This window comes from Drosophila santomea, unplaced genomic scaffold (genome assembly GCF_016746245.2).
Source record: "Drosophila santomea strain STO CAGO 1482 unplaced genomic scaffold, Prin_Dsan_1.1 Segkk79_quiver_pilon_misjoin1_scaf, whole genome shotgun sequence".
In the NCBI taxonomy this organism is placed as follows: Eukaryota; Metazoa; Arthropoda; class Insecta; order Diptera; family Drosophilidae; genus Drosophila; species Drosophila santomea.
The window spans coordinates 420,650-446,238 of record NW_025319012.1 but is presented as its reverse complement, the minus strand read 5'-3'; the positions used below and the strand labels follow the sequence as shown (position 1 = coordinate 446,238).

Here is a 25,589-nt window from a genome sequence, read left to right as displayed (position 1 = left end):
ATTTTTGTATTGGTGTTGTAAATTTCTATCGATTTGCCAAAAAACTTTTTGCCACGCCCACTCTAACGCCCACAAACCGCCAAAAACTGTCAGTGTAGAAGACCTCCTTCGCACTATCACTAGCTGAGTAGCGGGTATCAGATAGTCGGGGAACTCGACTGTAGCGTTCTCTCTTGTTTATAAATCTAAAAGTAATTTTTTCTAATAGTTCTGTTCTAGACAGTCTTTAGGCACTTTAGTCACTTTAGTCACTAGGCAACTCTGATTACCAGCTGTTAGTAACTCCTGGCTGTCACTCTCTGAACCTCTCTCTTCAGAAAGCAACCACTGAAACCTCAGAAGCCCACATAAACAGCTGAGTTCGCGTCTTTTTCCACTTTGCCTCCATCCCCTTTAATCACCCTTTTTCTCTCACTGCGCCTGCGTGGGCGAAAAACAGTTCAAAAATGTAAATATAGTATATTTAATATACGGACGAAACAAAACTAGACAGACACGAAAATAACACAGGCTGGCAGGTCCAGTAAATAAATTTGCATTTGTTGGCAATTAATAAATAGGTGTGTGCCGGTTGACCCGAAAGTCGAAGTACATATATACATACGTATATGTATATGTACATATGTAATTGCAAAATAATGCGGCGAAAAACTGATGTTAACTATGTTTAACATAAGCATAGAAAGTGAAAGAAATTCTATTGGTTTTTTGTGGACGCAAGTGCTCAAAAAAATGCCGCAAATGGCCTTAAATATTTTTATCAGTTTCTTGACCCGCTAGTCTTTTTGTTAAAAATGCAAATCGAAGTCTAAAAAACGCACGTATACAAAACAAACAATATCAAGTCAAAAAAGCAAAATTTGATTATTATGCAATCCGAAGATGTGACGAAAGCTTTAAGAACTGCCAGCCAAAAACCATTTCATTCGATTAACATAACCTGTTTTTAATGAGAAAACAGCAAGAGACCAAATCAAACTTCGTGGCTTTGTATGTGTGCGTAGAAGAAGGGGAAAGGAACACAAGGAATGAAAAGGAAAGAGAGCACAAAGTGCATTGCGATGTTGACAACAAGGAAAGAGGATATAAGTTGGCTTAAGTCGACTTTCATCCAAAGCGCAAATAAAGTAAAATAAAATATGGCGGGATTTGAGGGGAAAGTATCGGTAGTATTTTGTAGTTTAATGATAAGTTATTGCGATATTTTTATATCAACTGCAAAAAATTTTTAAATTATCATTACTGATAATTTGCGTATTTATCTATTTAAAATAAACCAACTTATATGTGTTTTTAGGAAAGTTTGGAGTGATAAGTAAATTAACAATATTTGAAGTCATTCTAAAGGCATTCTGCTGGTGTATTACATATTTTAAATACCTAAGTCTAAATTTTGTAAGCTGATTCCTCATCCAAGCATTCCGTTGTAGACATTTCGTTAGAATCAAAATAAGTCAGATGCACATAGTGCATCGCAGTCCATTGGGCAAGTGATATGATTTTATAAATAAATTTTAATTAGGCAATTTGTAAACCAAAAATCAAGTGCAGTAATTCTTAGTTACTCCATTTAATTAAATTTTAGTATTGGAAAACGTGGGTCATTTCGTCCATATAATGAGCCACGTGGGAGGTGTAAAAATTTCAGGTGCTAATGCACTTTTACAGACTTTTTATAACAATTTATCTTCGGTGTTTCATAACGCTAATTAGCCGTGTTTATGCCGACCCTTTTAGCGGCGCGTGATAAATTTATGAAAAATACATAGAAACATAAATCTTAATTATTTTAAACAATTACACAAAAAGCGAAATAGGGAAATAAATAACAAGCCTAAGGCGAAGCGCAGCCCAAAGCAGCAAAAGAACCAAACCGCGAGCAAAACAAAAAAAAACAAAAAACTTATAAAATACTATAATCCCAGCCGAAGCTGCGGTTCAAGCTCGATGACGTCACAAGCGCGGCTTCGCTCGAGCGGAGAGCGGTAAGCAGCGCAGCGCAGCGCAGTCGGCGTCGACGTCGACGCCGGCGATATATCCAATAGCGCGCCAAAATAAGAAGTCGAAATTCATTCCTTTCGAGCCCACAACGTTCAAATTCGTTTGCTACGCTCACGAGAGCGGACGTGCAGTGCCGAAAATTCCGACAAAATCAGGCAAAGTCCCCAGATCCAAACTAAATACGGAATAAGCAAAGATACAAAAGCGCAATTCCTCACGAAACAAACTCAAAACAAATCCAAATTAATATCGCGTCTGTTGCTTGCGGTTGTGTTTCGTCCGCATTTAGATTAACGGGCAAAAACAACGAGAAATTACATAAATCAAAAGCTAATTAAATAGAAAACCTGTGTTTAAGCGAAGTGTGATTAACTCCACGAAATCTAAACAGATCATAGTCGAATCGAGCAAGTCCCGTGCCAGTCTGCGTAAAAATGGAGAAAAATAACAACGAGCACCCCGTCGAGAACGCGCAAGTCCTGGCCAACGGACACGCCCACCCCAATGCCAACGGCGTGGTCCACCCTAAAAAGGAGGCAGGCGATCCTGCTACGGACGCCTGGCGCCAAGTCCTGTGGAATAGCTGGGATGCCTTTGCGGACGTGGCATGGTTCATCATCTGCTGCATTGGATACATCCTGCAGGCAAGTATTGAATGTTAGATATATCGACTTGATAAGGGACTACCAATGTTGCAGGGCTGTTGTAATTCAAATTCGAAACAATACAAAAAATATCACGAAACTTTAAATTAACAATACCATAAAAAAGTTGCCTTTGACCTTCCTTGCGTTTTGATTTAATTAAGCAAAGCTAAAATTTGCTTAAGCTTTAATTATCAGCAAATAAAAAATAGCCATAAACAAAAGGTTCCTAATTTTTGAGCGATCAAATGAAAGACCATATTGTCGCTCGAAGTGCTGTATGCCCGAGACCTTCTCACTTTTGTTTAAAGCAGTTTAATAAAAATGGTTGAGCGATTGCTAAGACTCAATTGCTTCCTCCGCTTGAAGAATAATTTACCTTCGCGTTGACTTTGGTTGATTAGCAGCATTGTGCGATTTAGCAAACGCATTTTACCTTCGGCACTCGGTCAAATGTGTCAACGTATTTGGCGAGAATTTAACTTGGAATTGAAAGTCTGGCGATCGCATGGCTGAAAAAAATAATCAGCGGTTGCGATTAACTTATTTAATTAGCAGCGGAAAGGATGTGATGTGTGTGATATATGGCCAAAGGTAATGGGCATTGCGGATGGCAGCACGTGTGGCGTTTAATTGGAACCGTGAAAGAGATTTAAGGCATTAAGATCCAGCGGAGACAAGTTTTCAGATCGTATCTCTGGATCCGAGAGGGGGGTACTGGTGATTTAGGGACTGCCCGAGATGATGTAAAACCAGACCGTAAACGATAATTTATTTTGACTTGCGAATTTTGGCATTCGAGATGCCATCGGGGAGGGAATGGATTGCCGGAACCAGTTAGGAATTGAGTTATCATGTCCATGTATTAACATATTAATTGATTAAATAAAGATAAGCTATGGTCAGAAAATATGAACAGGAGTTAGACGTTTAACGAAGAACCTTTATTACTCAATATTTAAAAATCAGAAAAAATTATACAAATTAATCATAAACTTACCCTTAGCAAAAGCAAGCTGCCAATTTACTTTAATTGCGTTGCCAGGCAGCTATAATTAATAAAAACCTATCTAAAAAACAATCTGAATTTTAAAAGCGGGATTGGTCACATGTCTAATAGATTTACACAGTTAAATAAGGGTGCAAGCTCTGAGAACTACAACCGAAAATATTATTAGGCCGTTCGAGACAATAAACCAACTCATAGGCGCCAAAGATCGCTGGAATTTTAAAATTGGGCCCAGACCCGTATCGGGTTCAAACTAACACCCTGACACGTAAAGTGCTTTTTAAATAACCAAAAATAAAAGACGATAAAGCAATTTCAATTTTATTACGCAAGCCTAGGTTTGCGGTGATTATATTTTCACTTTACCGTAAAAAAGGGGGAAAAAAACCTTTTCGTAGCCAGGGGTTAGTTAGATATGATCGTTATATATGTGTGGCACAATAGCCAGTTCCATCGGTATTCCTCAGCTGCATGGGAGAGGGCCATAAAAATAGAGACGAGTTGAAACTGTTGACATTAGCATGCCAACCGGCGATATGCAAAATCGGCGACTCAGAAAGACAAATGAATTAGCAGGTTAATTCACAGATTTAGTAAACGCTTAAATGATGATTCTAAACGTTATCCGCTTGACTTGTTCGTCGATGATAGTTGGCAGATGTGCAAATTGCACGCCTATTGTTGTGATTGAATTAACAATCGGTTACTGGGCAAATACCCATGGAGCATAAGTACCCCGATTTATGTCGACGCATTGCTGGCATGCATTTAACAAAAGACTTGGGCAACAAACTTGAGCTGGAAGTTCCACCTACGCGATGGAATGAGAGGCGAAGTTATGTGCGCTCTGGTACACAGTTATAAAATTACTTTAACAACATCTTAGGATATTCCGTTTAATTTTATCTATAAACTAGGCATGATCAAAAAATGAAAAACTTAGAACTTTTAACCTGGCATTATCAACTCAACTAAATTTGGATTTGAAGTACCAATTTTTATGTTAGTTCCGATGAGTTTTAGATGAGTCTAATTTAGTACTTGTATTCAATTACACATCTCCTGAAAAATGCTTACAGTAAGCAATATTTGTATTCTTGACCATTTCGGGCCTTGTTTCTCCGAGTGTTTGGGCCTGTAATGAGAGCCAATTCAGCAGATTTACTGCGCGCTGCCGAAGTTGCTGTCAACTGCGCGGCAGCATTTGGCTTGTTGACCTAGTTCAACTTTTGCATTTTGCCGGCTCGTGGTGGTGGTGCTGGCCACTTGGGGAGCCTGTTTTTATTAGCTAGCCGCAAGACCCACACATCCACACACATATCGCGTTGTATTTGTGGTAACTACAACAGCCACCGCAATTTCGCGGGCATTCGTTGGCTCTTGTGTGTGCGTTGCAAACGCGAACGCAATCGAAACTGAAAGTGTTTGCGGCCCCCGAAAGGCTAATAGCTAAACACAATATCATACTACTGGATGGGTTGCCGTTGCCTGAGCTCGCCTCTTCGCAAGCCGTGCTAGCCGCAAGTCGTTTGTTGGCTTAGAGACCGGGCTGGTTGCAGGTTCATAACCCGCAAGCGGCCTTGTGCTTTCGACTGATTTACGGTTGCCAGTGTGTGTGCCAGCCTGAAAAATGGGTTACGGGGCGGGTGTAATATGTGTTCGAGACAAGAAACAGAAAAGAAACTGTCTGACAGGCCATCGTATATCACCAACAATCACTTTAAAATTATGTGAGGAAGTAAATTATTTTTTTAAAAGTAATTTTAAGTAATATTTTGACACACTTTTATTAATTGCAATCCATTTGCACTTTTTAGGAATAGTTATAATTTTTTTATATAAGACGAAATAAAAATGTTATAATTTTATATGTTCTACTCCATGCCTATGTTCTTTTAATCGTATCTTTTATACTTATACTGCAATGAAACTTTTGCAATACAAGTGAATGCTTATCACCCGAAATAGCACTAATTTTACCAGAATAGAAAATGACACCACGAGTTACTGTCTTAAAATAAATGTACTTCGAGCTAATCACTCGACATATCCGTTGCAGCTGAGTTCGACTTGGCAAATATCCGCTTTTGCAGACAAATTACGACTCCAGTCACTCAATTCACAGGTGGCAGTAACCGAGATCGCACAGAACTCGATTGTGCGATTTATGAGCGCGTGCCTCTTAGGCAAATACACTGCTAGAAACCTTTATTATGATGCTAATTTTTCACAAATCTATAAATGAAAATCACCATTGAAGGCCGTACCGGCAACCGATGACAGCCATCTAAAAGCAGCAAACAGTGCAAAAAAAGCAAAACAGCGATGAGAAGCCAGACATGAGCAAACAAAAATTAAAGTGCAAAATCATTGGCCAATTGGTCAGACAGGCTGAAAGCGTTCAAGTGTATGAGGGGAGGGGAGTGCAGACTACTCGATTCAAATGCAATACACAATGCTACTACAGCTTAATGCATTTGTTGTCCGAGGGGTTCAATTTCAGGTTTAGTATTATTTTCTGATGCCTTTGCACTTTGTTGGTGGTATCGTACTTTATTGTTTGGATAAATAAATAAGGGGTCTCTGTAAAATTATTAAACTTTAATTTTGAACTATGTACATTTTTAATTTTCTTATATGCAATAGGGAACATTTTTAAAATAAAAGAAATTGAATTATTTGAGGAAACACAAAATCGGGAATGTCTATTCCTTCTCTCATATCCGTACAGTTGAAAATCTTAATACTATTTGACTAACTCTTATTATTTATTTGTTTTTTTTATTTTTTAAACTATTTGGTTGGCAATTGGTAGGGTATTTTAGGTTAGGCAAACCGAACCTTCGATGCGCCTACTGTTGCTGTTTTGCTTTTTATTTTTATTGCAACTGTTGGTGTCTCGGTTTTAAGCGATTCGGCGAAGAAGGTCAGCAAAGAGGCGGTCTAGCAGTCGACGTCTGCCAGTTACTTGTGCATTGGCAACATTGCATTGGCGCTTACAATGTTTTGTGGCAAGTTCGTGCCTTAAGTCTTTTGTTTGGCTCATTCGCACAAAGTGCACTCAAAGCCACTTTGAGTTTTTCTCCCGACTCACAGCAAATGGGCAAAATTTGAGCCAATTCGGTGACAGCAGGTGCGACTGTGTTCGGTATCAAGCTTTTGGGGTTGAGCAAGAGGCCGCAAGTTTGAGGTATTCGGTTTCACTTTCGGCCGGCTCTAGAACCACGTTAACCACATTAACCATGTTAACCAGACTTCGGCGACTCGGCTTGTTGATATTTTCGCAATTCTCTTGGTACCGAAAAACTGAGAGAGCGAAACAAGTTTGTCCATTTGCTTTTGTCTGCAAACATTTGATTACTGGCTAAGAGCAAAGCTACCACAAATGATGATGGTAATGAAGATGGCGGGAATGGAAACAGCCAAGCCGGCTTAGCGCCTTAGAAGTCTGCGCGCGAAAGGAGTCTCCAATCCGCAGATCATACGTTTGGCATTTAGTTTGCATATATTATGCAAGATTTTCGCAATTCCCAGACATGAGAGAATTCCAAAGCTAGCGAAGGGGGAAGATTCGTGTTAATTAATGTTTAAACAGCTCTAATGAGCAAAACATTTTTTCATTTGTGCAACTGGGGTTAATTATGGAGATTTGCTTGCTAGTACTAGTTATGTTGGTTGCAGCGTTTCAATAAAAGTCAAATCAAATAACTTAGCCTTCGAAACTATAAGAACTTAAAAATAATAAATTGCAATTCAAAATATAGAAACCAAGAAGAAAACCTTCAAATGTAAGCAATTTTCCAGTCTTTATAGCGACTATATAATGATCAAATGCATCGATAATTTTCTCGGCCAATAATATTCAAGTTTCCGTTACAAATAAAAAAACCATTAATCATTTTTTAAATGGCAAAGACCTTTGAAAAATTTCCAATCAGTTAACGCAAGTAAATCAAATAAACATCAATTCATCCAAGATCGATCCGATTTTGTGGCCTTCCGTGTGTTACAAAGGTCGAAGCGTTGGACCTTGACAATCACCAGAGAATCAAAAGACAGACAAAAACTAGCGTCAAAAGCTGCGGGACCAATAAACCCAACTGAATGGATGGTGTGTTGACTCGGCAGGTTTTATGTCGGGGAAATAGTTACAGCAGACTAAAAAATTCTCAAATGACACGGCCAATTTTTGAAACTTGTCTGCAAAATTTACATTTGTTGAATAAAAGTCTCGAAAAATTTCCGTGATCTCGCGCATCATTCTTGTCCACTTAATTTGATTTCAATTTGCATACTTCTGTCTTCTTATGCCACAGCACAACATAAAAAGAATACGCTGCGCCTATTATGTTGATTATCGCATTATGTATAAATTATAATTGCGCGCTTCCTGTCCTTGTTATTTGAGTTGAGACGGGAAAAGAGCACATTGCCTGTTGAATTATGTGACAAAATTTCTGTCAACGAGCTGACAACAGTAGCATGAAAAGAAAAGGGCCAAAAACAACTCATCATCATAGTTGTCAGCGACTTTAGCCTGCACAAGACACTGGTAACAAGTTGCCTTTGATTAATTTTTGTATAATTTATGATAACATTTTTCGGGCAGACAGGAAAACATTTGCAATAAAGAAATAAAGGGGAGATTTTTACTTTCTATACACCGAAAGCCATTTACTCTTGCATTTGCTTAGACATATTTATAAAAGCACTTCATGTGCACTACCTGGAGTACAAACAATCCAAATGTAACATTTATCAAGTGAAATCATTATAAGAGATAAAATTCAATAATATTAAGTGATGGATATTAAGTGATATAAGCGAATTGCTGCTTATTAAATTTCCAAGCTAATATTACTTATATTCTACTGTACTTTTGATCGTAGTACTCAAAACTGGAAACTCCATTAATTAAAATATAATTATTCGGTGAAATTTATTTTGTCGGGCTCTACATATATATCAGTAGTGACCCCATAATTTGAGAGTATATAAAGCCACAAAGTTGCGACACATTCATTGTTAATGTCAAAATAATTGGACACGCTTGCCGGACCGGGCTCGAACACGGGTTCCGTCTCAGGTGCAAAAGCACCAGCCCAGGAAACCAGGTGCCCTGAGCGGATGGGCTGGATAGCTGGCGGCAAGTTCGCGTGTGGCATGAAAATTTATGGGGTGCCCCCGCGTGCAGCCCAGAAAGTGCTACCGTGCAACATGTAAAATATTAAGTTCGTCGCCTCAATCTTTTGTTTTGTCTCTCCCTTTCCAGCCATTTTTGTACGGCCGCACAGGAGGCGCGATGGTCATAAATTTTAACAGTTTATTGACACTAATCGAGTGCATAAAGTCTTTCGTCTTTTTGCTCACCAAATTTGTTGGACTACCTACATATGTATATCAATTAATTGCGGGCCAGTTTAAGTGAACTACTCGCCTCGCCCACTGCCGTCTTCAATAGGTTTTCCAAGGCAGCAAAGCGGTCTATTAACACGCAGATGCCAAGTGGCAAAAGTTGTCTACAATCTTACACTTTGTTTGGGCTTCCTTTGGGTATTGTGTTAACTTTGAATTTGTCTCTATTCGCATACGCGTGACTCGTATCGGGTTTGTTGTGCAGAGAGACATGTACATACATGAATAAGGCAAATGAATGAGACGAGAAAACAAAAGACTCAGGCGACGAACTCATTTGCATAGCGTAAAATCGGAAGATAGAAATATTATGTTAAATGGGAATTTATAGATGAACATATTTTTTAAAATGTCCTTAGATTTGTTTAGACAATCATAGATAGCCCTTGCAATCAATAAACATTATTGAATTTGGTATGTATTCTTTATGAATTTGAGTTATAATACTATCTGTTCATTAAAAATATATCATACGTTATCAATATAAGCAATTTAAAGTATACAATTCCCAAACGTAGTAGATCACCTCAGCATCCTTTGTAATCTTATGGAATGTATAGTAAAGGATACATATACATACATACATATGATTTCTTACACACGAAAGATAAAAATCCAATGAACCATATCAGACAAAGGTGTTCCATGGAAGCCTCGCCAAATTGCTATTTAATTAACTTCTTTTGAAAATTAATGCCAAATAGCGCTCCTCTAATTAAATTCATATTTCGTCTCTTCCAGGATATTTACTACATTGCCTTCGGCTATCCCGAAAAGGAGCTCAACACAGACATTGCACTGATCACAGGTGGTGGCAACGGCCTTGGACGCCTTCTAGCTGAGAGACTGGGAAAAATGGGAACCAAGGTCGTTATCTGGGACATAAACAAGAAGGGTAAGTCTTTGGATCACGCGATTTTCGGGGGGTCTTCAAATAATTTCATCATAATTCGTTTCTTGCAGGTATTGCGGAAACCGTCCAAATTGTCCAAGATGCGGGTGGCTATTGCAAGGGCTATGTGGTCGATATATCCAAAAAAGAGGAGGTCTACAAGGCAGCAGATGTCATCAGAGACGAAGTCGGTGATGTAAGTACGGCGTGGTTTGACTTGATTATTTGGCCATTTTCAGAAATACTTTATTTTAATTGGCTTTGGAATACAATAAATATTCGATATTCGAGTAGGAAAACATTTAATTTGTCCAGGTTATCTCTCGAATATCGAATTGTCCATATATTTCGACTCAGGGCGAAAGTCGGGAAGTGCGTGCGGGAATTGAAGCATAAAAGTCCAGTAATTGCTGTTTACAGTCGAGCGCCTAATGTGGCATCAGACTAGATGTCATATAATTGTTTGCTAAGGGGCGTTTAATGGCTGATATGCTGGCCAGAACTCAGGCTTCTTCTTGGGAGCGCGGAACACATGTAAGCCGGCACCATCCAAGACTTGCAACAGTGGCTGCCACACCCCGTAGCAACACATTTATGCATATTCATGTCATAAATTTAAGCCGAAGTCAGGGCGGAGAGAAGAAAATTTGTATGCATGAGCGCATCGTCATCGTTGCGGCAACCTTGAGAAATTGTTGCACATTACACAAACGGCGGCGAAAATGCAGAAGCCGAGTCCAATCCGGTCTTCTACAAACTGGTTGCCATTTCGCATTCGATCTGCTCATTTATCACAATCTGGGGCAGTTTCAGGCTTTGCAGTCATGCAAGTGAGAGATATTCAAAGTAATCCTCACATTTTCGGTTAAGCTCTTGCGACTTTTCGCGACGATATTTTAATCAAACTACTTGCTAATTATTGAAATGGTTTGTTATTTTTACCTTTGTTCCCTCAATTAGAACACTCTTCACATATAATAGGCATGGTGAGTCATCATGGTTGAGAAAGTTCATAAACTATGGATTGGAGAGAGTAATTAGACAAAATATGTTAATTAGCTTTTTGTAGGTGATAGCTCCAAATTTATATTATGATCTTGGTTATTTTAGCTGTAGAAGCTGTACTTCCCCGCCTAGAATCACTTTCAATTGGAAGTAAGCAATATTTACCCAAAATTCTCCAATTATAAACATAAATTTCAGTTAATTGCTCTTTAGCTGCTGTCACAAGCACAAAATGCCATCATTAGGGTATTTATCATGCATGTCCAGGTCAATTTCCAAAGTGTACTGAACTGCCAAAACCCCCAAATTATTTGCTTAAATTACAGCTAAAGGAAAAACGATAGAAAAGAGGTTAAAATGATGTCAGAAAGACAAGCATAAAAGCAAGCAGCAAGAACATTAAAAGGCTAAAAAAGCAAAGCAATCATTTTGAAAGAGTTATATAATTACAGCGGCAACATCGCTGAACCTGAAAGTTACAAAAACTAAATAAAGATAAAAGCTGCGGCCACAAAAAAAGCGAAACAAAATTTAACTGCTTTGTAAGTCATGCGTTATGCAGATGACGCGTTGCTTTTTGCTGTCTTTTTTTAGGTTTCAAATCTGATGTTGTATTCTTCTCAGTTTTACTATTGCTCGAAGCCCTCTGAAATATTACATTTAATATTTTTTAATGGCCTGGCGATGTTGTTGTTTGGTTTAATGGTCCGCCACTGTTGTTGTTGCTTTTGCTTAATGCACGCCTCGTTAAATGTTTTTGCCGGTTCCAGCGGGGCAAATTTAAAATCGCTCATACGCAATGTATGACCTGCCCCTGCCCCACACACCACTTGCACTTGAACTCGCCCTCAAATCGGATCATTGTTGTGCACTTGTTGTTAACTTATTTAACCACCAGCTGTAATCGGATAGTTTCCAGGGGGACAAAGTGAGTTATGGTTGTTATTTAAGTTTTCAAGCATCTTACATTATTCGCATTTAGACCTTGACATGCTCGACATTATCGTTGGCTGTCATTAGAAGGATTTCATTTTTGGCAAATTAAGTGATTTCGAGGAAATTGCAGGGAAACTTTAATAAACAAAGTGACAAAACTGAAGATCGAATCTTACAAAATAAGTCTAACTTGAAAAATCAATAAAACTGGAAAAACTACCTTCGAAATTTATTTTCTTGGGCAGGTCGTAAACCAAATAATTTATGAACCGACCACAGCGAATGTCTTAGGCACACCTTCAAGGCGTTTACCAGTGTAACTTATCAATAAGTCGAGAATAAAATATTTTTCGACTTTAGGCATGTTGCAATGCTAACAGATAACGATTTTCCATTAATCTTATAGTGTACTCAATTCGTATAATTTAGAAGCATTCGTATAATGCTTTCGTCGCTGCAACATTCCACATAAAAATTTGTAATTTTTCGGTTACATTGCAGATTACTCTGCTAATCAACAATGCGGGCGTTGTATCTGGACTGCACCTTTTGGATACACCTGACCATCTGATCGAGAGATCGTTCAATGTGAATGTCATGGCACACTTTTGGGTAAGTCGTCGACGTCCATAAAACCACGTTGTGCCCAGAATGTGGATGCTAACGCCGGTGTTTCAATGTTGCAGACGACAAAAGCGTTTCTGCCCAAAATGATTGAGAATGATCGAGGACACATTGCCACGATCGCCTCGCTGGCCGGCCATGTGGGCATTAGCAAATTGGTCGATTACTGTGCGAGTAAATTCGCAGCGGTGAGTGTGCTTTATTTTCGCCCCTGCGATTCCCCTCCTGAGTTACCGATAATTACAGGTTGGCTTTGATGAGGCTTTGAGGCTGGAGCTGGAAGTCCTTGGACATACGAACATCCGAACCACCTGCATCTGCCCCTTCTTCATCCAGGCCACTGGCATGTTCGACGACGTGAATGCCAGGTGAGTACCAAAGCCACCTTCCCGATCCCGACCTCCATTCACCATAACTGACGTTTTGACTGGGTAAATGATTGCAGATGGGTCCCCACACTGAATCCCAACGATGTGGCCGATCGTGTCATTACGGCCATCAGGAAGAACGAGAAACTGGCCGTCATTCCCGGTTTCCTGAAGGTCCTCCTCTCCTTCAAGTGGTATGTAAACAAATGAACTTTCGCCCCAGCCTAATAATTGTAATTTGCTGCACTTAATTAGGCGCTATAATGGTTGTATGGTGCTTGTAGGCCCCTAATGGTAAAAGCTTGACTTGAATATTTTAATTTGAGTTTATTTAATGGTCGTGTTCCCTGTCAAGGGGAAAATAAGACAAATGCGGTAGTGCGAAAGGGTGCAGGTGTTGCAGCTAATTATACCCGTTACTTGTAGAATTAAAGGATATACCAGATTCGTTGAAAAGTATGCGTCATGCTAAAGGAAGCGTATAAAGTATATATATTATTTATCAGGATCAATAGCCGAGTCGAACTGGCCATGTCCGTCCGTATGAACGTCGAGATCTCAGGAACTACAAAAGCTAAAAAGTTGAGATTCAGCCAGTAGACCAACAAACCAGAGCCATAGTTGCAGCACAAGTTTGTTGACCCAAGTTGCCACGCCCACTCTAACGCCCATAACAAAACGCTAAAAACTGTCAGTGTTAATGACTCTCCTTCGCACTTTTCTTTTGTGTTGTTTTGATTTAATGATGGGCCCTATTTCGTCATGGAAAATCACATAATTTGAATTAATACAAAAGCTGCACAATATTTTGTAAAAAACAAATAATTGGAAGGAACAAGAACTTGTTCCATTCAATGTCATAATTTGCTGTATCATAGGTATCATTCCAAAGCTTAATAAAACCTTAAAGTATTTACATATACATATGTACTATTTAAAAGCGTAACCACATCGCAATTTACCTCATACAAAAATTTGATAAAATGCAGACCCAAGCGGGAGTGCTCGCTCATCCAGCACACTGCCAAAAAATATTCACTTCAGGCCAGTTATATTTGTGAAATGTGTTGTTTACTTAAAGTACAACTTATATAGCAATATCAAAGCAGTAAAATGCTGTAAAAATATTCGAAACAAATTTCAATTTTTGCCATTGTTTTCTTTAGTCAAGCAAAATAAAAGCCTTAGACAAGTGTAGGTAACCCCCAACACCAAATCATAGCGCACCCCGTCCACATTACCATGCCTAATGGCCTCGCTTTAATGTGTTTTGCCTAAATAATGCACAATGTTTACCTTTGCCTGGGCCCACCTTTACTCATCCATCCTCCTTGTATTTTCGCAGGACCTTCCCCTGGGGCTGCGTGGGTGGCTTGCTGAAGCGCCTGGTGCCCGACGCCTCCCCCCACGGTCTGCCCAGCTCCATAGCCGTGCCCGCCGTACCGCTGAACTCCAGTTCCAAGTCGACGGCCGCCGATATTGCCGCTCTGGATGCTGAGCTAAGTAGCGTTACCCTGCCGGCTAAGCCACCCTCCATGCTCATCCAAAGGACGCCGTCGCTGGGGGAGCGAGTCCTTTAAGCGCCCAAGACCAAGAGCACACCATCCACTGCAGTTGTTTGCTCACATTATTCTTTTTCCAACGTCGTGTGCATTTTATGAGCGTGGAGTTACGAGCATGTGTAATTGAATTTCGAGTTGTTGGCGTTTTGACTGCGAGGAACCAATACTTAATCTAAGCTACGAATCTAGTGATATTACATTTAGTTAAAGTAGATTGAAGGGGAACACGTTTAGCCTTAATTAATCGAATTGTATTTTTGTAAAGCCTCTTAAGTTAGGATTATGTTTTGCATTTTCAATTTGCCAGTAGTCATCATTTAATTTAAACAATCCTCCCCAGCCGGATTATTGTAAACAAAGTCTTAAGCCATTATTTTTGTATTAATGTGAATACAATTAAAGCCTTTTGCTAAAAGGTGTTGTCCAATTTGAAAACAGAATTCCACCTTTGTTACACTTTTGCTCGTTATATAGCTATAATAATTTTCATTTAGCTTAGATGTACACAAATTATTGAACGAATTCATGTATTTTGTATGTATAAAAACAAATTTAAGTTCTAAATATATGAAATAAAAACATAAACCTTAAAGTGCTATTGTTGTGACTAGCCTTGGAATTGAAAGAAATGACGTTCATTGGCATTTTTATATATAGGCTTTTTAATACTTCTTAATAAACACTTAATGTTTTTGTCAACTCGCAATTCTCATAAAAAGAGCTTAAAAATTATGACTCAAATTTTAAGACGAAAAGAAGGGCAACCAGTGTAACCTAATAACTTTTAAACAACGAGTTTCGAGTTAACTTGCGAAAGGATTCTCATCATACTTAACACTTAGTGCCTTGGGCACTTCATATCTTCCTACAGGATCTCTGTAAAGGGGATTCTCCTGTCGGACACTATTCTTCTGATCTTCCTCAAACTTGGCATATTCCCTAGCATCCTTAGCTCGAATGCACCACAGAACTAGGAAAATGATCAAAAGTCCAGCCAGCAGAGTAAATGCCGATATATAACCCACAATAGCCACGTAATCCACGGGCTCGCAATCAACTGCTTGGATGGTCAAGAAGTTTGAGTGGTCGATGACCTGATAGGCGAAGAAGCTGTCACATTGGATGCCATGTTTGTTCACCAGTCTCACCAAACATTGATCCTGCTCGGGATCCAACTCGTGGACAAAGTTGTACGGATAGGTTTCTTGTCTATCCAAGCTACTGCATATATCAGTTAAGTTTTCGCAAGCGCCCATTCCCTGTTTTTGTTCTATCAGGCAGGTAACACAGGGCTCATAGAACAAACACAGTTTGTTGTCCTTTTCTGGATCAGTTTCACAGAATTTTCCCAAATACGGCTCCTCACAGTGACACTCTTCGCACTCGCAGGTGCCCCTTTCCGAACATATTTCGCCCGTGGGGCCCACACAAGCATCGGTGTCCCCATCGCAGTTGCATTTGGTTCCCGACCATCCGTATTTGCAAACGCATTGGCCGCAGAAACAATCTGCCAGCTTTTCATCGCAGTCCACGCATTCGCGACACTCGCAAAAGGGACCCTTATATCCAGGATCACACAGGCAAGTGCCACAGTCACAGTCTCCGTGATTGGAGCAAACCAATTCGGAAGTGGATTTATCCGAAAACGGTTGACGGCATTTCTGGAGCAGAGCTTCATTGCTGGTGACATTTGTGGCATCCGTGGGACAGGTGCAATAGGTTCCAGTCCACCCCTCGTCGCATTTGCACATTCCGCAGTACAAAAAGCCCTTATAATCGCATAGGAAACGGCCTTCCTCGTTAGTCGGATCTGGAGTTTCCTGGCAAGGACACGGTCGCTGAAGCTCTACATCCAAATCCATGTACTCGCTCAAGGAGGTTTCCTCTACACGGATTTTGTGGCTCTGAAATTAAAAGATAGTGTACTATAAAATAACAAATCTAAAAAGAAATCCATCAATTTAAATAGTAGTAGACTTAGTCTTACATAATCCTGATTATCGGGATATTTCTTGAGGGTGACGTCCACGAAAAAATCAATTTGCTTGCCCAGACTGACATTATAGCAGTAATTCCGTTTTTGCAAACTGGGAAACTGTCCACCACAATCCGTATAGTATGCCATGTCAATAAAGTCCGGACTATTATCGGCAAACTGAGTGCGTGTAATCAGACTCTCATAGCTGAAAGTTAGAAAAAGTGAGATCTAGGATCTTAGAAAAGCAGTATACGAGGATATATAAATTAATGGGCCACACCACACCCTAACTCACCTCTTTTTGATTAGTTCTAATATATTAGAGGAATCAGCACTCAGGATATCCACATAGCTGATTTCCTTCATTAGGGCACTGAGTTCCCTATAGCTGCTTACCACCTCTTTGGTGACAGCAAAGATTACATTTATCTTGCGGCGAAGCAACTCCCGATATATTTCTTCCAGCGAGGGGTAGTCGTAGTCCAATGAGCCCGTGTATTCACCTGCTGTATTCAGATGACACTGCTTATCATTGCGCTGGATAATACCTGCTAGAAGCCCGTCTCCCGCTAAATGCATAAAGCCATCGGTTACTAAGATCACCACTTTCCGAGCTTGTTCCTTCCAGCCGATTTCCGTGGTGCACACTATAACCTGCATTAGAGCGTCCAAGCCGCCTTCGAGGTTATCCAGGTTTCCAGTGATCTTGCTGTTTGCCACAGCCGAGGTAAATGCTGGGATATCGTCGGTTAGCGATAACTGATGTCTATATCCGTAGGTTGGTTCACACTTGGCCCGCTCCGCAGCACACGGATTTTCCCTATGCTGTGGCAGAATCATGGGTACCGTTGGCTTATCCGCGAAGGAACCGAATCCCAGTCTATAGTTTCCTGTTAAGTTTTTTAGCGTCTGACTGAGTTGGGCTCCCAACTCCTCCAGGGTTTCCTTGTCATCCCTCATTGTCCAGGTTAGATCCATCAATACGTACAAATCAAGTGGATTGTTGCGTGCAGTTCTATAGCTCAGCTTGATTCTTTGCGTGTTTCCTGCGGGACAAAAAGGAATAAAAGGTAATAGATCGGTTTATTATGCACCTGAAAAGCCACCTTGTTTATGAGCTGTTTTATGTGAAACCAGTCTCCTGCATATTCCGCACCCATTGGATTTTTGCAGTGAGAGAAATTGTCCCTCTTTATATTAAGTATTTATGCATTTGTTCTGGACTCTAAGCAGTTACATTTTAAAGCCCTTCATGCTCTATTAAGTTATATTAATATTTAAAAGAAATGAATTATTTTTCGTTGTAGATCCATATTGATACATCTTTGTGCAAGCTTATTTTCGCTGTGCAATCCACTAGTGCTTTGTAACCATTGATTACCACTTGAGCCAGTTCACACCCAGGATAAATGTTTGGCTTCCTTGTAATCCTTAAGCATGCAATTAACCGACTTCCGTATAACACCGTTTTTACTCAATAACAGGGCTTCCAGTACCTCTTAGCGTAGTCAGATTTCTACTCAAGTGATGCTAATGGCTGTTAAATTGGTTAATAAGCTCTTGGAGAAACAAAATTATTGACAGACATTAAAATGCGACTCAATGAAGACAACTCAACACCACATCAATTGAGATATACGCAACGTCATTATTGATACTGTGGAATAATAGTGCTAGCTAAGTCAATATGCTTTAAACAATTACCCCAAAAACAGGTTTCAAACTGCAAATATTTTAATATAATGAAAAATTGCTTTGTGTTTATCTGATTTTAAGGAGAATTTAGTTAATTATAAATAAAGAATGTGTGAATTCGTTAGACTGAAAATAAATGCAGTTAAGCATATCCGAATCGACACAATTGATCGTGCTCCACTCATTGAAATATTATTTACCGGTCGTGAAAACGTGATCTATTTATTAAAATCCCTTTCCATGATTCATTTTTGCTCGATCATATCAACACCGGAACAAATGATAGTCCTGCGATTCCAGGGATCACAATACTTATAAAGTGGGTTCAATGAACTATGACCAGTGAGTGACAAAAATGGGGGAGAGAAAGGGGGGGATAGAACGGCATTCCCACGCCAAATAGTACAACTATAACAAGATGTGAAAACCACAAGGTGCTGATAAGCAAAGCGCGTACACAAAACAAAATGTTGTACACAAAATGATGTGGAACAAATCGGCAAAGCAAATACGAAGTGGTGGGAGAGAAATAAAAGAGTGACCCACTCGATAGAGAAAAACAAGAGAGAACGCTATGGTCGAGCCCCGACTATCTGATACTCGTTAGTCAGCTAGTGGAAGTGCGAAGGAGAAATTTGGCGGATTGTGGGCGTTAGAGTGGGCGTGGAAAATTGAGAAAAATTTACAAGACTAAGAAAATAATGAAAAAATATCAAAATATTTGTCAAAAGTGTGGGCGTGGTAGTTTTGAACGGTTTGTGGGCGTTAGATGGCCGTGGCAACACAAATTAGCGCTGTGTCTATGTCTCCGGAAACTGTGTAACCTAATACATCCTGAGATCTCGACGCTTATACGGACGGACAGACGAACTTGATAAAAAAATATACACTTTATAAGGTCGGAAACGCTCCCTTCTGCCTGTTACATACTATTCGACGAACCTAGAATACCCTTTTACTCTACGAGTAATGGGTATAATAACGTGTTAGAGGGAAAGAGAGAGGCTTAGCCACACGGTGACACACATATGATAAGATAAGAAAAGCAATATAAAATAATAATCCAAACACACACCTTTCACCAACTTAAGGTATGCCCGCTGGGGTGTCACTTGAACCGCCTGATCTCTGGTTTCGTAGTCCTTTAGGGGCCTATCCTGAAGGACATCTAGGACCGGCTGGTTCTCGTATATATCCGGGTCACTGCAATTGTAGATAAGTAGTTGCCGGCGAGTGAGACAGCGATATCCCACTTGGTATTCCTGAAAGAAACCCAAATAATATAATGATTGAGATCGCAAGGATGACAATAGTTCTGCCATATTTTGGCACTTATTTTATTGATTACAATTTGATTAATTCCTACTACCAATCTGATTCATCGAAGTTTTGGCTATTTGTTACCTACTTTTTAGTACGCAACTTTGCCTGTTTTGTTACTATTTATTTTTGTTACCACTGTCATCTCGTTCGCACTCACCTTGTCCGTGCACCAAGCGCATTCCAGATGAGTGGATAAACATCTTTCGCAGCTGTCCGCGTGCCTGCATTGATCGTCTGCGTGAGGGAGTTGCGATAACAAATCCGTTATGTAAGGCTAAAGATAGCCGGTTAACAAACCAATTGAATCCGCATCCGAGTGAGAGATCCTTCCCATTAGGAAAACCATACATATCCACAAGAACGCCTTTCTGCCCAGGGATCTGCCCGTCATTTTCATATCGCTGTACTAATATTATTTTTGCAAAGGAAGCAAGCGACCGTTCGGCCTTTGAAGTCCAGCGTAACTAATATTTGTTTACTACGAAGGGCGACAAATTGCTCCGCTCTTTTTTTTGTGATATTGTATGTATGTGCTATCTTATCAAGTGAGCGTGATAAAAATTCGTGAGAAGCTATTGGGAAAATATATTGATTAGTATAAATTACACTTTTAAGAGAAGGAATGTTTGTAATAAGTCATAATAAATGAAAACAAATCACTTTCATTTGTTGTCTTAGTCACTCTACATTTCATTTAATAAAACAAAAAAACTATAAAATATTTGTGTTTGGAAAGTAATAATTTTCTTCTATTATTTTAGTGTCAACCAAAACCATAAATAAAACGTGATATATATTTATAAGTAGCTGTTTTTAAAACTCCATTCCTCCAGAAATAATTAACCGACTAGCTTCCATTTAGAGGCACAGATTAAATTAAATATCTGTACTTCAAATATGTGGAGCCGTCAGTTTTGTAGCTAACAGATATGGTAAGGGAGCGAAAATACTAACATAAGCCAAAACAAATTTATTTTAACTTAAATAAAATAATGAACAACAGTTTCATATATACAAAAATAAAATAGTTTAACGAACAGTTAAAGTGAAGGTATTCTGTTTCTTAAATTGCAACTCCTCTCCAAGTATAATTAAGAATATAGCCCTATTTTAAAATCCCATGGAGTAGATTTTCGTTGAAAAAGCCTACTGATAATCTGCGCAAAACCCAAGTTGCTTCTATGATTTTAAACATTAAATAATATACCATAAAAATAGAATATTTAAAATCCTGAAAAAGGAATTCATTAAGTTCTGACTGGTCACACAACCCAAATCAAATTGTTAAAAACTGGTTTTAAATGAGTGCTCTCTTACTTTTTCCGGACGGTATATTACTTCAGGCGAGGCACGGTCCTACTAGCCTCCGCCCTCCCCCGCGAAGAAAACAACACTTATACAAAAATGTTGTTGTCTTCTTCATTCCCTTTGAGAGAACGCTGAGAGCAAAGGAGAGGTATATTGCACCAGTGTGACCAAATCACCAGTGTAAAAGACGCCTCATAATACTAAAACCCAAGACAAACGGCCAGTCGGCGAAAAATTTTCAAATCGCGGGGTTGTGCAGCGGACGATTTTCCATCGGAACGGTTCAACTTTGGAGCGGAGCGCGGAGTTTCGCATTTTTTGTGTTCATAGCGGAAAATTGGATGAAAAACTCCAAATGTTTATCAAATGAGTGACGAGAAATACGCGACCAATTAAAGAGATCGTGTGTGTTTTTCCCAATTTAACGGTGAGTGTGCGATATAGATGGAGATGTAAAGTATGCAGCCAAATCAAAGTGCGGCAAAAAAGTCTAAAGGTGCAAAAGTCATTAAAAAAAAGAAAGCAAAATAGAATTGCTCTGTGGAATAAAAAAAATATATATACATACATACATATATATATTTATGAATATATGCAAGGAGACGACGCGCAGCGAAAAATAAATTTTTTGTGTACTACGGCGGCGCTTTGTTGTTGTTGTGTTGTAGACGTCGTGCATTTGCTTTTGTTTTGTGTATTTGTATGTTGTTGCCTTTGAATTTGCTTTTGCCTGTGCTTCACTGTGTTTTTGTGATTGGAAAACTAAGAAAAGAAAGCAGAAAAACTAAGCAAAGAAAAATAAAAACCAAAGTTGAATAAGGAAATTCTTCATTTTCGTTTTCCGTGGCAGAGAAAAGTGAAAAGTTTAATTTACTAAACAAAGCGGCAAAACTGTGTGCCTGTGTGGGCGGGTAAGTCTGCGTGTGTTTGTGTGTGTGTGGCTGTGCCTCTCTAGTTTTTGCAATTCCCACTGCACACGCTGTTTCGTGTTGGATTATTGGATTATACCGCCAATAACGGCACACGCACAACAAAAACAACAGCAATAAATACAACAAAAAGCGATAAGGGAGAACAGACGACGTTGGGATTAATCATTAATGTCCTGAGAGACAAAGAACAGGACTTCAGAAGAACAGGAAGAAGCAGCCCAGACGAAGAGGACGCAGCAGACGGACAGAAGAAGACGAAATAAGGTGAGTTTAAACTTCAATTTTCCAACGGCTTTTTCTATCTAAGTGAGTTTTTTCTTATCAAATAGAACATTATATTCGTATGTTGTCGTTAAAAACTATGTATAACACATCAAAAATGAAAAAGGCACAAGCTGTGTACTTGGGGATTTGTTTCCTCATTGAAGGACTAGCTCGTGACTAAGCTTTTTGTCCATTGACAAAAACTATCATTAATTATATAATATACATATGGTCTATATTCCTCCCGCAGGAGCAGGTTACATCGTTACATCACATCGTGTCTATGCCTTATCTGTGCGCTTTATTAGTTATTTGTTTAAAACTCTGTTACTTACTTTTATATCAATAGGAAATGTTGTTTATTTTATTCAATTAGATTATTTTATTACTTAGATTATTTATTTCCTATAAAAGCTAGGGGACTGGTTAAATAAAAAAAAAAAAAAAAAGCGTCGTATGTAGACTTTTCCTCCACTTTAAGTGTAGTACAGTGTAGTACAGTGTAGTACAGTGTAGTACAGTGTAGTACAGTGTAGTAAGTGTAGTATGTAGTACACTCTCTTTTGAAATATAAAATTAATCGAGGAATTTCCAAAGTCTATAATTATAGCAACTTGAATTTAACAGAGTTCTTTCTCATCAATTCGTTCGCATCACTTAGCCGGGCGCTCATTTTCCAATGAAAATTTATTCTAATGACGCTTTTCGCGATCCTAATCTGCTGCGCATAAATTTCTTTGGCAACTTTGGGTGATTTATTGCCTGTCGATTGTCGTCGTAGTCGCAGGCACTGCTGTTTGGCCAGTCCCAGAGACTCGAAACGATTTCAGTCCGATCCGAAAGCGGACCAAGAGACCACCGTCCAGAGCGTACAAGTCCAGACGGGATTGGACAGGAAGGGACAGACTGGTGCCAGCTAATGTACGCGTCCCAGATGCCGCGGATTAGATAAAAATTCTCAATTTATGCGTTGCGCCAGTTGCCAATTGCAGTCCACCTTCCAAAGCCTCCTACTCCGAGATATATGTATGTACATACATACATATGTACATATGTACAATTGCATATGCAAAAAAAAACTTGTCGCGCCTACTAAAATCTTTGTCCGATGGCCCTGCGATGCCTTCATTCCAGTCTTTTCCGCAGTCTATCATTGGAAATCATGTCCCGGCGATAAGAAATTATAGTGGCCCGGTCATAATTTACGTGATTTGCCTGTCTAATGTCCTGCTGCATGACACAAGGACAAAGCGGGAACCATAAAAGCAGAGGAAAAATCCACATTTGGTGGCTGTTCCAAATGAGGAAGAATTAGGGCAGGCACTTGGGGCCCACAGAAGATTAGTAGTTGAAGCTAAATGGATTATTCATTTCTAAAGTTGCGAATGAAATAAAAGAGGCATTTATAAAATTATGGAGATGAAATAATATTATTTTGTTTGAACCCTTAAAGGCATGGAACGAGTTATTCCTATCAAATGTCTTTAGGTTTTTTTAATTATAAGTACTGAAGAGAATCTCTAGACGAGTTGCCAAACAAGAGACTGAGCGCAGCTTGTTTATATTATCTATACTATATAGCCCTTATATCTTAGCCCATAGAGGCAATTTGGATTGTTTTCCAACCCCTTAACCTACGATAGACTCATCATTTTCCCGATTCCCTGGTCAGTTTTCCCTGGGGAATGACTCCCTAGGTACACGCATACTGGAAAATCCGTTCCGTTTTGACATTTATTGTTTTTAATAGTCTCGAGAGCTAGGGAATTTTATGACACATCCGCGAGCGATACAAATCTTTACTGCCCCGAGGTACATGCATATGGTTTATTCGTCGTTCCTTCGTTCAATAAGAGCCTAAGGTAAGTAAAGTAGGGGATAAAAAAAAAGGAATTTGGAATTAGCCGGGGCCGCCTCATAAAGTGAAAAGTGTCATAAAAATTAGTCAAGAAATCACGCTGCCCGCTCCCAATCCTAACTCTTCGGACGGTTCTTTGTTTCTTTCGGACTTTTAACATTTCAGTTCCTTTCGGTTATTTGGTTGTTTGTTCTGACACATTTGTATGCTAATGACAGAGCGGGATATGGAGGTTGTTTGGCTTGGGTAGGTGCTTCCGGCGGGATTCCCTTGGTCTTTTTACCGCTGACTGAAATCTATCAGGTTTTTGACGAGGGTTTCGGTCGGAAAATCGCTTTCGGAGGATAATGCATGCAGCTCAGGCCTTGCATATCGAAGTGGCCGCTGATAAAGGATTTGGGAAGTAGTTTAAGCCATTTGGACGGGGTCATAAATTGAATTATAATACAGGCATACGAAATTCTTTCTGTCTGTCTGGGAGCTTATGCCTAATGTTCTTCGGATTAGGGTCTTCGGGCTAAGTTGTTTTATTTTTTTCCCCTCCAGAGCGTATTTCTTGAGGCTTAAGCACTGGACTTCGGTTGGATAAATCAGATCGAGTTGAAAACATTAAAATATGAACTTTGAAGTGTGTTTCCAAGAATGTTTTGTAGCTTTCAACTTAGAAGTCTAGGGATACAAACTAGGAGCGCATCGGTAAAATATAAAGGTAAGGTTGAGGTCGACTTACAAATTCACTGTCCAAAATAATGATTCTTTGTATCTATGTAGGTATCACAAATATTAATAAAATGCAATACTTTTTTATCCAATTGAGACAACACTTGAATTGCCTTTATTTCGCTTTCCGATTAGCTATCCCAGATTCCCATTTTTTGTGTATGTGTTTTTCTCGAAGAGCTTTGGTAATCTATAAGTAACATTTTCCTTGCCTTTCTTATCAACTTCCGCTTCTTAATGTCTCTCCAACCAAATTGCAGCTAAACTCTTAGTTTTTCCTTCCCTCTTCTTTTCTCGGTCCCTTTCTAACGAATTGGCTTCTATGTCTGTCTTATCCTAAAATGTGAGTGCGAGCTAGGGTGTGTAACAAAGATATCAATGGCAACGGAAAAAAAGAAATTAGTGAGTGGGAGGCTAACCTTGAACCTTAAACCCGAGAAAAAGACAGGCAGGCCTCATTTCCGTTGCGGGTCAAACAAAGACAAATATACGCAGCTAGGGAGAGATAATGCCACAAATATAAAATCCACAAATGCCACAAAAAGTCAATAAATGTGCGCCTATGCTTAGTATTATCAATGGCTCGTTAGGGGACTTAGAAACATTACCAAAGATGGATATATAGAATATATATATATATAAATATATATATATTTGTATATAGTGCAGAAGAGATGAAAAAAAGATAGTGGCAAATGAGAGGAAAAACTAAAACAAACAAAAGACGCACAAAACTGAAAGAGAATTAAGGACTGGCAAAAGTAAATTAGGAAAAAAGAAAGTACCGCAATTCCTCTTGTTCTTGGTCACTTTTTTGTTCCCAGCAATTATTCGCTGGTCAAACAAGTCATTAAATGGCCGAAATCGGGTCACCAAACCGACAACAAACCCAACTAAATGAGGAGCAAAAAAAAAGGCAGACAAACGGAGGCGAAAAACCCGAAAACAGCCGAAAAGAACATACGACTAAATTGTGAATTTATTTACATTTAATTGCATCTAAGTTGCAAAACAAAAGCGGCTTGCCAGCATTGTCTCTGAAATTATATTTTAAT

At 39.2% G+C, this 25,589-nt stretch overlaps 3 protein-coding genes across 3 annotated transcripts in view; 2 read left to right on the top strand and 1 right to left on the bottom strand.

Moving 5' to 3' along the window:
- Positions 1-1,819: 1,819 nt before the first annotated feature.
- LOC120457746 (estradiol 17-beta-dehydrogenase 11) lies at positions 1,820-14,609 on the top strand. The gene is made up of 8 exons (XM_044006772.1): positions 1,820-2,645; positions 9,811-9,964; positions 10,033-10,157; positions 12,404-12,514; positions 12,589-12,714; positions 12,773-12,894; positions 12,972-13,088; positions 14,240-14,609. The coding sequence occupies exons 1-8, from the start codon at positions 2,436-2,438 to the stop codon at positions 14,472-14,474; spliced, it is 1,200 nt and encodes a 399-aa protein (XP_043862707.1). The 5' UTR covers positions 1,820-2,435; the 3' UTR covers positions 14,475-14,609.
- A 485-nt stretch (positions 14,610-15,094) lies between these two features.
- On the bottom strand, positions 15,095-19,997 carry LOC120457745 (integrin beta-nu). Its single transcript, XM_039645244.2, has 6 exons — positions 19,750-19,997; positions 19,610-19,686; positions 19,205-19,391; positions 16,730-17,480; positions 16,444-16,639; positions 15,095-16,360 (listed from the first exon to the last, which is right to left on the bottom strand). Exons 1-6 carry the CDS (start codon positions 19,847-19,849, stop codon positions 15,260-15,262), a joined length of 2,412 nt encoding a protein of 803 aa, XP_039501178.2. The 5' UTR covers positions 19,850-19,997; the 3' UTR covers positions 15,095-15,259.
- Positions 19,998-21,014: 1,017 nt separating this feature from the next.
- LOC120457731 overlaps positions 21,015-25,589 on the top strand; it is a 77,701-nt gene continuing 73,126 nt past the window's right edge. The window contains 1 exon segment of the mRNA XM_039645231.2: positions 21,015-21,187. Coding sequence (XP_039501165.2) covers positions 21,102-21,187 — 86 coding nt within the window. The 5' untranslated portion in view covers positions 21,015-21,101.